The sequence below is a fragment of the Cynocephalus volans genome, chromosome 3 (genome assembly GCF_027409185.1).
Source record: "Cynocephalus volans isolate mCynVol1 chromosome 3, mCynVol1.pri, whole genome shotgun sequence".
NCBI classification, from domain to species: Eukaryota; Metazoa; Chordata; class Mammalia; order Dermoptera; family Cynocephalidae; genus Cynocephalus; species Cynocephalus volans.
This window is the reverse complement of record NC_084462.1, coordinates 58,951,975-58,969,478: the sequence shown is the minus strand read 5'-3', so window position 1 is coordinate 58,969,478 and position 17,504 is coordinate 58,951,975. Positions and strand designations below refer to the sequence as shown.

The following is a 17,504-nucleotide window of genomic DNA, read 5'->3' as shown; positions in this document are numbered from 1 at the left end:
AGTGAGGGTGGCAGTCAGAGAGCCACTGAACCAAAGTCTGATTTCTTGGGGAGGGCAGTGTTGTCCTTGTGCCCTGGTCGTGCCTCCCACATCTGCCATTTGAAGCATCGTCTCCTGTGCACCAGGGGTTGGAATTTCTTCATTGATGTATTCTGAATGCATGTCCCTGTCACATCCAGACACCAGACATCATAATAAAAGTACATTCTATCTTTTCCTTGGTGCCTGGAATCTATTCGTGTATGTATGTGTGTGTGTGTGTTTGTCTGCTGATGAGATGGACAGAACTCTTTCTTATTTATTTATTAATTATTGTAACCTAGTTGATTGTACATATCTGTGCAGTACAGCATTGAATATCAATATATGTGTGCAATATGGGATGTTCAAATCAGGGTAATTAGTATATTCAACATTATACAATATAATCGACTTTCATGGCCCTTTACCAATTCCTTCCTTTCTTCCCTGCCCTTCCCCCCTTCCCACCTCTGGTAATGAGGTGGGCAGAATTCTGAAATGCAGCTGTTGGGGTCTGTCCTCTTTATGCAGCATCCTCCCCTGTGCTGAGGATCGACTCCAGGACACTGGAATAGAAGACTGATGGCTATGGCCATGGAGGATTTCATTCCTCTGACTTCCCTTTAGTTGCTTCTCTATCTACTCCATCTCTGCTCTTCCCTGACTTTTGTCCCTCGCCAACTGTGCATATTCAGAAGACATGTCCCACTGTTCCAGGGGTTGGAGTTTCTACAATGGTATCTGAAGGTTCCTCCAATTACCTCAGCAATTCACAGGTTGTTAAAAGCTACCATGCTTTAGTTACTGCTATCTGGAGTGTCATTTTGTGATCTAACAAAGCTAGAGACCTTTCCACAGAACTTTCCAAGGGGCAGTACAGTGTGGTAGAGCAGTTGGGAGCACGCAGTCCCGAGTCTGACTACCTGGAGTTAAATCCAGCTCTGTAACCTTGGGCAGGTTACTTAAAGTTCCTCCTCTGTAAAAGTGGAGATAAAAATAACACCTACCTCATAAGGACATTGTGAGGATTAAATTAGTTTATTCATTAAAAGGCACTTAGAACAATGCCTAGTATTTAGGAAGTACTTAATAAGTATGAGCTATTATTAATATTATTGTTTATTTTGGTTAAGTGGACACACATAGACGACAAGTCCATGGTCCTGTGGCTGATAGCCTGAGTCTTCAGACATTTGTGTGGAGGAATAGAAGTTTTAGCAAGCTCTGAAATATGATCCAGTGCCAGGTCTCTAGGGCTCGCCCAGTGGTAACCTCCCCTTCTCTAAATAGCAGACATCCCTGATAGAAACTGGGTTCAGCCATTAATGGTGACGTCTATTGGATGGGAATTGCAAGATCGTGTAGTCCCATAAAACAGGGCTCTCAGACCCCTAGAAATATAGATGTGGGCATCTATGAAATCAGGAGGCAAGTCTCCTTCAAAAGAGCTCCTTATCTTAGAATCACTAAAGGCAGCTTCCTTCAAAAGAGTGGGTGATTAGCCCCAATTCCAAGGAAAAGAAAAGCCACTGACAATTGAACTAGTGTGGCCAGCCTTCAGTAAGGATATTGAATGGCAGTGAGAAGCACCAGCGGGGGTGCCCTGATCAGAACGCCTCTCTCCATTTGAGGTGGGTTGCAGACTGGTCCCCAGTCCTGCTCTTTAGCCTACCTTGGGTGATGGAGAGGTGGAGATTTTGAATCCCAATTAATAAAGCAGGAAGCAGCTGAAGTAATTATACGGAAAAAAAAAAAAAAAAAGATGTGGCTATATTTGTACTCTGAGTTCATTATGGTTACCTCCACTTATGGCACTTGACATCCTTGCAAGGTTTCTATGATATATTCAGGAATTTATTTGTATAATCTCTCTTGTACAGGAACACACAGATCATTAGCACTGGATCTTGGGCTGCATTTATCCACCTCTGGTCTGCCACAGAGCTTGGGCATTCACAGCTGTGGATACTGTGGCACATGGAGACAGAGGGGTGTTCCGAACACTATGGCTGCCATGACTCTCCATTACTACCGTTGCTGTGGTTTGAGTGTTCCCCCAAGTTCATATTTGAACTTAACACCCAATATGGCAGTGGAAGATGGGGTTTTTAAGAGGGATTTGATCACAAGGACTGTGCCCTCGTGAATAGACTGATCCATTCATGGAGTAATGGGCTGATGGTTTAATGGTTGATGGTTGTCATGGGTGTGGATCTGATGGCTTTATAAGGAGAGTGAGTAAGAAGGTTAGCTCTCCTGCTCAGTCCATTCTCACCAGATGTGTCACCTGTACTATGGGCTTCCCCAGCCTCCAAAACTGTAAGAAATAAAGTTTATTTCTTTATAAATTACCCAGTTTCCAGTATTCTGTTATAAGCAACAGAAATGGGTTAATACATCCCTAAGAAGGAATTTTGTTACAGATTCTGAGTTTGCAAGGCAAGCATAGCAACTGATGCTATATCCTTATGAAATCTCTCTAAGGATTCCAACTCTGCAAACTAAAAAGGGGCAGGATTATTATCCTCCACCCTCTGCCACCCCAAGTATCTATTTCTCACCAACCTTGAGGTGGTAAAGATTTCTGTAGTATGCTCCCAGAGGGGCCATCTCTTAGAGATTGCAGGTACTCCCAAGACCCATGGAGGCCTAGGGCATCATATCTTCACTCAAGTACACAGGTCCCAACCATTGCACCTAACGTGCACCGATTTTAGCAGATTACATTTTACCTCTACACTGTATGCCATAATACAGCACTCCTAGACACCTCTAACACTTGTATTGACAGAAGGTACCTTTCTGGAATTAGTTACAGCAATGATACACACAAAGAGAAATCCTAAAATGAAATCTCATAATGTAACACCTTGATCTGGGATTTAAAATGAATTCCCTTAAATAGCTTCACAGAGTATTGCTGGAGAGCAGCCTGTTTTGAAATTTGTTCTTGAATGACTACAAAGAATTTGGCATACCAATTTGCTGAAGAAGACTTTAGCCATCCTATGGCGTTGGGCAGAATAATGCACTGCCCCCACCCCAGAAACATCCATGACCTAATACCTGAAACCTGTGAATATGTGACCTTACATGGCAAACTGGACTGTGCACATATAACTAAAGCTAAGAAAAATGAGATGGAGGAAGGTCTGGGATTATCCAGGTGGAAGAATCTTGCCCAGCTGTGGTTACAGGAAGATGTGACTACAGAAAAATGGTCAGACAGATGCAACATTGCTGGCTATGAAGGAAGTGGCCACAAGCCAAAGAGTGCAGGCAGCTTCTAGAAGCTGGAAAAGACAAGGAAACGGATTTTCCTCTAGACTTCCAGAATGAATGTAGCCTTGTCAACACATGAATTTTAGGCCAGTGAGATCTATGCTGGACTTTGGACCTCCAGAACTGTAAAATAATTGATTTGTGTTGTTTTAAGCCAACTAAGTCACAGTAATTTGTTACAGCAGCAATAAAAAATAATAATAATGCACCCATTAAAAAGGGAGTAGATCCAAAAGCCTCAGGGATAAAACTCTTAGTTTGCTAATGCATTCACACGCTTGTTTAAGAATATTCCCCACCTGGACTTCGCCTCATTTAATTAAGCACTCACTGGCAAGTGCGTTTCTCAATTCCTCTGACTTCCATCCTCTCACAGGAGATGCAAAACCCATTCGCTTTGTCTCCCAAAATTCCTCCTGGTTGACAAACATCTGACTCCCTCAGGGCAGGGTGATAACTAGAGTCTGAGTGCCCAATAAATAAGCCCCATTTTTCCCATCTGAGTTTGGAACCAGTTGTGAGATAAGGATAAAAAATATCAATTTCATCACTGTTAAAATGGACTAAAAACTTGGCTTGAGCTCTGCAGACAAAAGGTCTAACACCGCCTGCTCTTCACTCCCCCTGTCTAGAACTTGGTGGGTGGGGGGAGCTGCCCACTGAGGAAGAGTTTGGGTCCACAGAGCAGAAACACTTCCCCAGGACTGCTGTTTGATACTGGCCTGGGACAGAGAAGGAAGAAAGAGGGACAATGTCCCAGTAAGTGAAACTTTCAAAATAAATTAGTTACAGCCAACTGAGAAAAATGGATTTAAAAAAAAAAAATACTAAATCTCATTTACATGAGATCTCCAGATTCTCAGAATTTTAATTCTTGTCATTTTGATTTGGTTATATGTCACTAATAAGGGAAATGTTTTGAGTAGAAAATGAGACTGGTTCCTTCTGATGTGTATTTTGCATTTTCATATTTGTAAAGCAAAATATTTGAATTTTTTTTAGTGTTGACTTACATAGAAAAGTAAAGTTGTATAAATCCCTTCTCCTATATGATTTTCTGATGAGTCACCTATCATATTTTGCAGTGGGCACCGTACGTGGTTGGGAGTAGTAGAAAAAGCACTAGACCAGTTCAAGTCTGTACCTTTATGTGACATTCAGAAAATAATTTTACCTCCCTCAGCCTCAGTCCCCTCATTTGCAAAAGAGAAATAACCCCACTTCATCTGCCTATATCTGGGAGAAAGCATGAACGTCTGGTGAGATACTGGACATAAAAGCACTCTGAACACTCAAAGAGCTTACAGGTATTTTGTATTGCTTCTATGAATTCAGAAGTTATTAAATACTTATCAAGTTAGATCATAGATATGAAATGACCTAAAAAGGAAGTATAAATGGAAGGTATTAGATACACAAAAGCTGTTGTCAATTAAACAAATACTCAAATTTTCCACAGTTTACCAAGAGATCATTAGTTTTATAGTACACATAATATTATAACTTAAAACATGATTTTACGGGATTGTGTATTTTTATTATAGAACTTACATGATTGCTGCATGTCTTGTATCGAATATTCTGCCCTTCGCAATTCCTAAAGGAAAAAAAAAGAAAAGAAAAAAGAAAATGATCTCATAAAAATGGCAAGCATCAAAAGAAAAATAAAAGCAAAAACAAGGCACTTGTTACTAATGCACATCAACTCAAAGATTCAAAGTTTAAATTCTAAGAAACTAATTTTCAAGGACCAGGGGGACAAAACATCTCATGGAGGTGTCACATTAAATAGAGAATGAATTTTTCAGTTGATTAATATAATAATCAACTAACCTTACCCCAGGGTCCATATAGCCACTAAAATTAATGTACAATGTGGGTATATAAAGTGTGCTTATACGAATTTTTTTCTGTGTGGAAAAAGGAGAAGCTACCAGCAAAAGCATTTGTGAATTTCTCTCCTCCACTTACAGTAGCAACCTATTTACTTACATAGCTGGGTACTCTCTGTGGACCTTCTCTAATTAGTACATCTGTCTCCGCTGGATATCTGTTGGAGGCAACGCTTCTATTTTATTTCAAACATTGGCCTTACTAAAAATAGATGCTATGCAATAGTGTCGCGGCAGCTTTCTTGAGATGCCAATACTGGGAGGTTTGAGAATCCTACAGGAGATTGCCACATAAGCAGTCCTCCCCTCCAGCCTCCCGCTCTGGGGCCCCACCACCCATTCTCCAGGCAGCCTTTTCTTTCGGGTGGTTGGAATTCCATCCTTTAGGTACTTTCCTACCTTTGGAGCAAGGAAAGCTAAACACAGGCTTAAATTATCATCTTGAATTAAAAGTCAATAGACAATATTTCAATTGTATTTTAAAGTATTCAGTGCTGTAAGAATGGAAAAATTTGAGGGGATATAAAAAATCATTTTCTGCTGATACGATTTAAATAGGAGCTTAGATGAAATGATTGATAGAGTCATCAATATATGACTAATTGCATGTACTTTCTGATCATTCTATTTTTATCAATTATAAAAAGAGTAAGTTAAAAGAACTTACTCTTAGAAGAAAAACTTACTCTTAAAAGAAAACCAGTTAGATACTAAGAAGTATAGAAGTGGAAAATCACTCATCTAAAATCCCATCACGAAGACTTTTACTCTTAGTAATATTTTGGCATTTAATTTTCCAGTGTTTCTGCCATGATTATTTGCAGAGTTACAAATCATACTGTTAATTCAGCTTTGTATTTGTTTTAATCTAATATTATAAGCATTCTCCCATGTTACTGATGAGTCTTTGGAAAAAATGTTTTAATGATTACTAATAGTCCATTATACAGGTGTTATTTTTATGGTAGTTTTGAATTTAATTTTTAAAATTGTGATAAAATACACATAACATAAAATCATCTTAACCATTTTTAAGTGTATAGTTCAATATTTGTTAAGTATATTCACATCGTTGTAAAGACATTACTTTTTGCAGTTATGTTGGGGGTTTTGCCCCTACTTAAAAAATTTAGATACAGTAAAATTCACTTTTGGGGGGTATACAATTTTATGAGTTTTGGCAAACCTCCAAGACAATCAATATTTGCAACAATTCCATCACCCCCAAAAATGCTCTCATGTTGTTCCTTTGTAGTCAAACTCTCCCCACCCTCAGCTCCTGGCAACCACTGATTTGTTCTCTGCCCCTTTAATTTTGCTGTTTCCAGGATGTCATACAAATGGAACCATTCAGTATGTACCTTTTTGAGACTGACTCTTTCTAGCATAATACATTTGAAATCTATTCTTGTTGCAGTCATTGAACCAGTAGTTCACTCCTTTTTCACTGCTGAGTAGTATTTTATTTTATGTATGTGCAATAGTTTGTTTATTGATTCACCAGCTGGATATTTGAGTTGTTTCCAGTTTGGGGTAATTATGAAAAAGAAACCCTGCTGTAAACATTCATGTAAAGGTTTTGTGTGAATATATTTCATTTCTCTAGAGTAAATACTTAGAAGTAGGATACCTGAGTCTGTTCCTTTTCATATAATATAAAAATGCTTTGTTAAACATCTTTATATTTGTATTTGTTTTCATATTTGTTCATACTTAACACAGATCCAGAATAACAAATTCCAGTCCTTTTATAATATGACTTTTTTATGTATGTGTTTTTATCTCTTGGCTGGCTAACTATATTATTTAATTGGTTTTTTCAAGAAGGATATATAGCTGGATGCCATCGAATGTTCATATTTTGCATAGGAAAGGCAATGTAACAAGATATGGCATTGTTTTCTACATGATTATTTTTCTTTAAAACTGTAGATGTGCTTCATTGACCACATTTAGACTTGCAGAGGAGAAGTCTGATTTTTATTCTTTTGTACATGCTTTATTTTTCTGCCTGGAAACTTATAGTTTTTCTGTTTGTTTTGATAGTATTTGAAGTACAAGAGTTGTGTGTTGCTTTTCATCAGTTGTGACTGAAAATGGTGAGCTCTTTTGAATGGAATACTCAAGGTTTTTATCCAGTGCTGCTGATTATTCTATGGTTCTGATCACTGTTCTTGTTCCAGGAATGCCTGTAATTCTGAGGTTAGAGCTCCCTCTCTCTACGCCTATTATTTCTATATCAATCTATGCATGATTATCTTCTATGACCTTTTCTTGTGCTTCCAATAAATCTCCTACAGATATTCTCCCACATGACTGATTTCATTTTTCTGCAGTGATTATGTTATACTTTATTGTCTGATACACTTTTTAATACTGACTTTCTTTTCTTTGCAGTCCTTCTCAAACTCACCCTTCTCCACTTACATTTCATGCCATGCTCACTTTACACTTTCTGTTCCAATTGCAGCACATACCCCCAGTCCCTCACATCTTGTGTTTTCTGGGAGGTGCAATCTCTAGTTGGAGTTAGAAGGCTTTGGAAGAAATAAGTTTGGAGTGAGAGAACAGCATTATAGCTGCCTGCAAAAGTATTACCTAAATACTTGAAGACAATGTATCCAATGAGCTGCTCCTTCTCAACTTGTGGTTTAGAACATCTTCCCAGATAATCACAATGGGTTGACCAAGTCTTAATATTTTCTAACACTGTATATTTTTATTTTTTGACTTGTCGTAGGTATAGTATTCTAAAATTTATTAAAAACTTGATAAGACTACATCAAATTTTAAACATTCAAGAAGAACCAAACTGAGAGGCTGGCAGGAAAACTGTATTTGGGGTGGAGAAGTCTTCTACTGATCAAAGTGAAATTACTCCATTCCACTGGGAGACAACGGCTACGCCTGTGGACCAAGGTTGTTCACTCACATAACTGACTTCATTTTGCTTTTTGTGTGTGGATAAAAGAAAAATAAAGACATAACAGGAACAGTGAAAGGGTAATTTAAATTACTCTGCTTACTTTGGAAAAGCCAAAAACTAAAAAAAAACTGCTAAAAGATTAGGGAATTGATAACCAAAAGCTTTTTGTAATATGCTGATGTATAGCCCTAAAAAGCCTTTGATTCTAATTTCAAGGGGACAGGCAAATTAGAGAGATGCAGTTCAAGAGAATATTTGAATTGATGGAAATACTGGAACACAAAAACTACTGAAACTTACAAAAAATGGTGTTTCCTATAAAAGTGTTTTGGAACTTTAGAAATGTTCAGATGCATCTTTAGTAATTGCTTAATTTAATTTAATTGCCTTTATTCATTTAGCTATTTAAGTTAAAAAACTACCTTTGTAGAAAGAAATTTAAAACTAAAAGATAAGGAAAGAGCATGCCAGTTGAAGGTATCTTACGCCTGTGTCTCAGCCTACCATATAGCCACAGTCTACACCCCACTGTCACTGCTATGTCCTGATTGTAAGCTGAGCACCAGGAGTCACTAACTTGCATATAGAGTGTTGAGCATGAAAATCTAAAAAAAGTAAGTACATCACCACTATAAATTCCACTACAACTACAGTAAAGTGAGGAGGAAAAGAGGGCATTTTATTTCATGAATTCCCAAAATACAAAGCACCATTTTGAACTCATTCTTTCTTCAACAACTTCTTATGGTGAACCCACTATATACCAGGATGTGATATAAAGAAGCATATAAAGATAACTGATTATCTTTTAATTCCCTTTACAAGTCCGTAGTAAGGTTTTTAAAACCCAGCCATCTGGCCACCATTTTTAACATTCTATTCCTTTTTAACATTCACTTTGTCCAACCTAACACAAACTAAACCCACTGACTGGCCTCTATTGATGTAGCATACTTTGGTTACAATTTCGTATGAAAATGAATGACTACTTTATGAAAAAGGCATAAAATGAAATGCAAGTTATTTTAAAATTAAGGACATTGGAGTCTTAATTCCCCAAGCAGGAACCTGCCAGCTTATTCTGGAAATAATTCCTTTGGCCCAAAGGAGCTGAGCTACAGAAATATTACTTACAAGTTTTTAATTTCATTCTAATTAGTATATGCAAGAGCTAATGGTTATCAGGAGTATAAGAAAATTCAAAAACATCATTTCACAATTATGTGTTTTCTATCCATTACAACATTCATAACACCCTGAAATTAAAGATTTTTGAAGTCATAAATTTATGAATATATAAAAAACATATGTTGTTTCCACATGAGGATACATTAAAAACATTAATAAAATTTCTCTGGAGTTCATAGCACTCTAATTTATTATATTCATTTGATTATATATTGACTCAAACACTAGTGTCATAAAGACTGAGAAGCATGTGTTTTGAAGAATAAAAATATATTAATTTTTAAAGTAGTAGTTAACTTAAACCATGGTTGGCATTTGCCTCGAAATCAAGTTACAAATTTCTGCAAGAGAAAGAAACAGTCTGGCTAGTATACAGTTTGCAGCACAAAAGAACTGAGTATTTAAAGTAATCAAATTCTGAAATAACTTTATCCACAGAGAAATAAAGGAGTAAAATAGCTACTTCGTTCCCTTCCGTAAATCATGAATTTAAAGGAGCACACTGATAAAAGAGAAGGCACTGAAATGCTTTCTAAAGCTCTGGGATAGCTTTTAGTTTGGTTTTACGTGTAACCACCTCCATATTCTTCTTCCAAGAAAAATTGACCACAAGTGCTCAATATTTATGAAGATTTAATAAGTCTCTAAGGCTGTTCAAGGATAAAGAGATGTGATAAGCTTTCCAAGGGAAGTATATTTCCTTCTTAAAAATCTCAGAGTACTTCCAAAATTATAGTGAAAGGTCTTATTATGGGAGTGGGTCAGAAATGATTGAGGTTTGTGGTTGCCTAAAAGGTGGGGAGCAGAAACTACTGAATTATTAAAGAACCAGCTACCCTTCTTGTGAATTAATCTAATTTCATTTTTATGAGAAAAAAAAAAAAAAAGATGTACCTGTTCCTATTTCTTAGTCATGGAACAAGTAGATGTATCCTAGGCCTGGCCCCATGCCAGAACCCAAGCTGGAAAAAGAATATATATCGCCATACACTTATCTTACAGTAAATACCACAGAACATACTATTTTCTCAATTTATATATATTTGGTTTAGGATGCTTTCTAGCCTCAGATTTTTGTTCAAATTAGATGAGGTCAGAGAGAGGGCATATTTGGAGATTGTCAGGCCTAAAAGCAAATTTCAGAAACATAAGATAAGAATTGTATATAAATACCCTAACTGACACTGTTTAAGTTGTAAAAAATGAAAAACCGTTGCTACTTCAGCAACGAAAGAGGTACATACATACTGTATGTACTGTACATAATCTTCTACAGCTTGAGTTTTTGGCTCTACTTTATATGTGCCTTTGTGTACCTAACCTTCTGCAGCTTGATTTGTTTCCTTGTCCGCACACTTTTTTCGAGAATACCCATGCTGATTCATTTTTATGGCTCTATAGCAGTCTGATTTATAAACATACCACTATATAATGACTTTTTTAACTGATCATTTTTCCTAAAAGTTGGTGAAGATTTAGATTGGTTACAAATTTTAAACTGTACCCACAGTTCTGCAATGAGCAATCTTACACTTTCACTTCAGACATCTTTGCACACGTTTCTCTGAGACAGGTAACTGATTGGGATTGTTCTGTGTTGGCATTTATTGCTTCACTATGACTAGATATTGATACATTGCTCTCTAAAGTGAACCTACCAATTATTACTCTCATTACTAGTGCAGGAAGGTTATCATTTTGCACATCTAGGTCAATATTTGGCATTTTAAAATTTTTCACTTTTTCCCAATCTGAAGGATATAAAATATCTCTTTTTGTTCCTCTTTCACATTTTTTTGTTGGTGAAGTTAATATTTTCATTTGTTTTTGACTATGCAGGGTCCCCTTCTGTGAATTTACTGTTCATATCCTTTGGTTTTTTTTCCTATCAGTTTGTTTTTGCTTTTGTTTTATTCATATGTAGAAAGTATTTTAATATTTCAGATATTAATCCTTTATTGGCTATATTCATTGTCAAGATTTTCTCCCACTCTATTGTATTTAGATTTATACTATATTTTATGATACAGAAGTGTTTATTGTGCTTGAGTGTATCAGTATTTTCCTTTGTAGTTTATGCTGTTTGTATCTTAGTTAAAGAATATTTCACTATCCAGAGATCATAAAGATATTCTTCTATATTTTTTAATGTTTTCAAACTTTGCATTTTATAAGTAGACTTTAATCCACTCGGAATTTATTCTTTATATACATTTATATGTTCCAGTATTTTTCCCTTGGCTATCAATAATCTTATCTGAGCCTCTTGTATTGAATATCTATCCTTCACCTCTTGATTTATAATGCTACCTTCAATATATATCAAACTCCCATACATACATACTTCTGTTTCTGGGCTCTCAATTTTGCTATATTGGTCTATTCATGCCCATGTCACTACTCTAGTTAAATTTTTAAAAATATTAGTGTCTGGGCAAGTCCCTATTTTGTTCTTTTTCAAAATAGTTTTCATTACCTCTGCATTTCCATATAATTCTTAGAAGTGTAATTATGCTTTATTTAAAGATTAAGTTACTAGAAATTGGCATTTTTATGATGTTGAGACCTCCTCTTTATTACATATTATATCTCTTCATTTATTTAGGTGTGCTTTTAAGTCTTTCATAAAGGTATTTTATATCTTTTATTGAATTTATTACATGGTACCTTATATTTTGTTAGTACATAAATGGCCTCTTCTTAAAATTCTGCTTTCTAATTAGTTTTTGCTTTTATGTAAGAGCACAGTTTTGTTCATTAATCTCATTTCCAGTAATCTATAATAAACTCTTTTATTATCCCTTTTATTTTATATATAGGTACTCTTGGATTTTCTATCAACACAATCAGGTAGTCTCTGAATAATGAGAGTTAGTTCTTTTTTCTAATCATTCTACTTTTTTTTCCTTGCTTTACTACACTGACTCTGACCTCAAGTACAATAATGAATAAATAAATATAAACAATGACAGCAGGCATTCTTATCTCACACCTAATGTTAAAGAAAATGCAGTAACATTTTACTAGGAAGGATCATATCTACTGTACATTTAGATAGTACATCTCTATTCTAGTTTGCTAAATTTTTTCTTTTCCATTAAGAATAAGTGTTCGTTTTATCAAATGCTATTTTTTCACTTATATAGATAACTGTATCACTTTCGTCTCCTAAATCATCAGTGCTGTGCTTGCTGTTCCTTACTCATGGCAAATGTTTCCTTGTGTGCTGTATTTTAGGATTGCAAGCTTATCATAAGCAGGGTTCTACTGGTAGGAATCCTGTGAGCCTATTGGGTGGCCTGTCTCTCTGGATCTTTCACTACTTCCATCACTTCAGGGTTATCACGGGTTACAAGGCCACTTTTTGTGGTAACTTCTCACCTCAAAGCTTCACAATCATGTGGGATACATGCATTTGACTTAATATACATAATATATACAGGTCAGTATACATGCACCTCAAATTCTTGGGAGAACAGGTCCATTGCTCCAAAGTGGAATTTTTTTTTTTTTCCATTCAGAATTAAAATCAAGATATTTAACCATATACCTATGCTGGTAATATGGCTTTTTATTTTTTTTCTTAGACCATTTGTTTAATAAGTATATGGGCCTCAAGGGTCCTGTCTTTATTTTAGAGTTGCAGTTCCTATGCTGTGCCTTACATATACTGGAGGTTCAATCTCTTGTTGTTATGAATGAATTGAAACTCAACAGCCTGATTTCTAGAGACCACCAGATCCCATCTACATCACCAGGACAGGTACATAATCAGTTACACACTTACAGATCTGTCCTTCAGTTTCCTATTTGTTTCTTGGCTCTGTAGACTTCCCTTAAATTCTTGTAGGTTCAACTTTACTTTTAAAAGGATGTAGGTGCTATTTTACCTGGCATTTCTAGTTTTTTAATAAATTAAATTAAGGATTTTATTTTAAAATCACATGGATTTGTAAGAAATAATGAGAAGAGATACCATTGTACTCTTTTCCCGGTTTCCCTCAATGGCAAGATCTTGCAAAACTCTAGCACAGTAGCACAACCAGGATATTGACATTAATATGGTTAAAGTACAGAACATTTCTATCATTGCAAAAATCCCTCAAGTTGCCTGTTATAGCTGCACCTCCTTCCCTCCCAACCCACCTTGTCCTTAACACGTGGAAACTACTAACCTGTTCTCCATTTCTAGAAATTTTGTCATTTCAAGAATATTACGTAAGTGGAATCATATAGTATATAACCTTTTGAGATTGACTTTTTTTAACCTCATCATAATTCTATGGAGATTCATCCAGGTTGTTGCACACATCAATGGCTCATTTCTTTTTACTGCTGTATAGTATTCCATAGTATGTAAGTACCACTATTTGTTTAACTATTCACCCACTGAAAAGCACCTGGGTTGTTTCCACTTTTCAGCTATTATAAGTAAAGTTGCTATAAACATTCATGTACAGGTTTTTGTGTGAACCTAAATCTTCATTTCTGTGGGATAAATGCCCAGGAGTACAAATGAGGCAGGACAGAACAGGGACTTGACCCAGGGAGGCTGCTTATGGAAATTCAGGCTGAGCAGACAAGCAATAGCTTAACCATCCTATCAATCATCCTGCAGCTTTTCAGAGCTCTGTGGTTTTCTGAGCAGGAAACAACACCAAAAAGTACAAACACCCCCTTGTTATTTGATTCTCAGAAAACAGTTTACACCTGCAAAAAGCAGCAAAAACCCTCTTTTTCTTTAATTCTCAGAAAAGAGCTTGCTCAAGCAAAAAGGCACTCAAACCCCTTTTCCTCCCCCTTAGTTAAGACAGAGAAACATCCCCATCCTGGAACAACATGTAAACCCTTCCCTAAGAATTCACAGAGCACTCTTCACGGGGAAATGCCTGCACACCCTTCTGTGTGTACTTTTGCTTCGCAATAAATTTTGAGTGAGAGTGTGACTCTGTTGTGTGAACTTGGAGTTACTGTGGGTTCCTGATGGGATTCTTCCCTTGGGAAATCCAAGAACCTGCATCTCCAACATCACATCTGCTGAGCTGTATGGCAGCTGCATGCTTTTCTTTTGTTATTTTTTAGAAACAGCCTGTTTTCCAGAGTGGTTATACCATTTTACATTTCTGTCACCAATATTTGAGTGATCCGGTTTCTCTGCTTTCTTGCCAGCATTTCATGTTGTTAACTTTTAAAATATTTTTTAGCCATTCTGATAGGTATATAATGATATCTCTTTATGATTTTAATTTGCATTTTCTTGATAACAAGTGAGGATGAATATCTGTTAATGTGTTTATTTGCCATCTGTATATCCTCTCTGATAAAATATCACTTCATGTCTTTTGTTCATTTTCTAATTAGTTGTTTTCTAATTGTTGATATTGTTTTTAATATAGATATTAGTTCTTTGTCAGATATGTGGTTTGCAAATATTTTCTCCCATTGATCTGTGTGTTTATTCTCCTGCCAATACCACTGTTTTGATTACTGTAGCTATTTAATAAGTCTTGATATTAGGTAAACTGATTCCACCTACTCTCTTTTTTTTTTCAGAATTGTTTTAGTTATTCTAGGGCCTAAGCTTTTCCATATAAACTTTAGAATAATCTTATTTATATCTACAAAAAAATCTTGCTAGGATTTTAAGACAAATTGGGTTGAGCCTATAAATCAGTTTGAGGAGTACTGATGTCTTCATTGTGTTGAGTTTCCCAATCCATGAACACTGTATGTCTTTCCATTTATTTAGATATTCTTTCATTTCTTTCAATAGCACTCTGCAGCATTAGGCATACAAGTCCTGTACATGTACTGTTAGATTTACACTTATGCATTTAACTTTTTTTGAGTGACTGTAAATAGCATTATATTTCTAATTTTGGTGTCTATGTGTTCATCATTAGTAAGAGAAATACAATAGATTTTGGTATGTTTATTCAGTATCCTGGACCTTGTTGAACTCACTTTTTAGTTCAAGAAGTTATTTTTTATATTCCCCAGGATTTTCTATGTAGACAAAAATGTCATCTGCAAAGACAGTTTTATTTATTTTCTTTTCTTGCTTTATAGTAGGTAGGTAGAACTTTCAGCACCATGTTGAAAAAGTGGTGAGAGCAGAAACCTTTGCCTTATTCCCAGTCTTGGGGGGAAACATTCAGTCTTTTGCCATTAAATATAACATATAATGTTAGCTGTAGGTTTTTAGACATTCTTTATCAAGTTCGGGAGGTTCCCCACATTCCTATTTTTCTGAGAGTTCATCATGAATTGATGTTGACTTCTGTTAAATACTTTTTCTGCACCAATTAATTCTTTAGTCTGTTAGCTGGCTGCCATTACATTAATTGACTTTGGAGGAGTGAGCCAGCCTTCTATCCTTAGACTAAATCCTACTAGGTCATGGTGCACAATTCTTTTTATATATTTCTGAATATTAGTTGATAATATTTTATTAATAATTTTTGTTTCAATTTTCATGAGATATATTATTCTGGAGTTTTCTCTTTTGTATATCCTTTGCCTGATTTTGGTACCAGATTCATACTAAACTCATAAAATGAATTAAGAAATGTTTCCTCCTCTTCTTTTTTCTAGAAGAGATGGTATGGAATCGATGTAAATTCTTCTTTAAATGCTTGGTAGAATTCACCAGTGAAGCTTTCTGGACCTGGAGACTGATTGGGGTAACAGAATTTTTATATTAAAAATTCAATTTCTGTAATTCTGCAATAATTATGGAGCTATTTATCTATTTCATATTAAACATATCTTTGGCCATACAGACCAAAGAAAGGTAAGTCTTAAGAAAGCAGTGGGGAATTCCTAGAAGCAACTCAATTTGCTCTTTAGAACTCACAAAAGCTCCAGAAATGGTACATCAGATACTTCTGAAAGTGGGATAAAGTTGGGGTTGAAAACAGCAGAACTGGTTGAGAGTCTGCTTAAGAGGTAGTTAGACCCCCAGGTCTCTTCCCTTACTTTGGCAAAAGACTGCATGTTATTATCTAAAGAGAGTAAAACAGAAGTTTCTGGACTGAGCAATAACTGGTACAATTAAGGGCAAGAGTACTATACTGAAAAACAGGGATCAAATTAAAATTCCTTTATTTAATGCCAAGACCCCAGCTTTCTGTCCCACTTGGTTCCTAGAACATTGGAATTGGGAGAGCCTTCCCTGAGACGTAGGAGCGGTCCAAGGTAAAACACCTAAAGAAATCCTCAGGCAATGAGATGGACCAGCCACATTTCCCGCCAATTAAGCTTATCGCTCCTTTCCTTAAGTATGAACAAACAAACAAGGATCACCAGAAATCTTAGAAAAGTCTCTAACATGAAATCAGTGAGGAAACAAACAAAAAACCAAACAAACCAGAAAACAGCAATTTGGAAGAAACTGAGATGATGCAAGAAGAAAACTTTTCCCCCAAAGTTTTATTCATATCCTCAGAGATAAAACAGAAGATGCATTTGGGAATCACAAATGGCCAACAGACATATGAAAAATGCTCAACATCACTCAGCATCCGGGAAATGCAAATCAAAACCACATTGAGATACCATCTCACCCCAGTTATGATGGCTAAAATCCAAAAGACTCTGAACGATAAATGCTGGCAAGGTTGTGGAGAAAAAGGAACTCTCATACATTGTTGGTGGGACTGCAAAATGGTGCAGCCTCTATGGAAAAGGGCATGGAGGTTCCTCAAACAATTGCAGATAGATCTACCATACGACCCAGCTATCCCACTGTTGGGAATATACCCAGAGGAATGGAAATCATCAAGTCGAAGGTATACCTGTTCCCCAATGTTCATCGCAGCACTCTTTACAATAGCCAAGAGTTGGAACCAGCCCAAATGTCCATCATCAGATGAGTGGATACGGAAAATGTGGTACATCTACACAATGGAATACTACTCAGCTATAAAAACGAATGAAATACTGCCATTTGCAACAGAATGCTATTTTTAAAAATTCAAGGAACAAAAAATATCTCACACAAAAAAATATGTATCTAGAGACAAAGAGATATAAAACACTTAGTAAGAGAGTTGGAAATAAGTTAAGTAAATCTCCCAGAAAGTAGGGCAAATGGATAGAGAAAACTAGAAGAATATCTAGCATCTGAATAACAGTAGTTTCAGCAAGAGAAGAAAGAGGAAAATGAAGAGAAGAAAACATTGAATAAATAATTC

The 17,504-nt window shown here is 36.0% G+C and overlaps 1 protein-coding gene across 1 annotated transcript in view; it reads right to left on the bottom strand.

The window, feature by feature from the left end:
• ADAMTSL3 (ADAMTS like 3) overlaps positions 1–17,504 on the bottom strand; it is a 345,110-nt gene that overhangs the window by 196,896 nt on the left and 130,710 nt on the right. Inside the window, exon 4 of the mRNA XM_063090639.1 lies at positions 4,855–4,900. Within this exon, the coding sequence (XP_062946709.1) occupies positions 4,855–4,900 (46 nt within the window). The remainder of the gene's footprint in view (positions 1–4,854; positions 4,901–17,504) is intronic.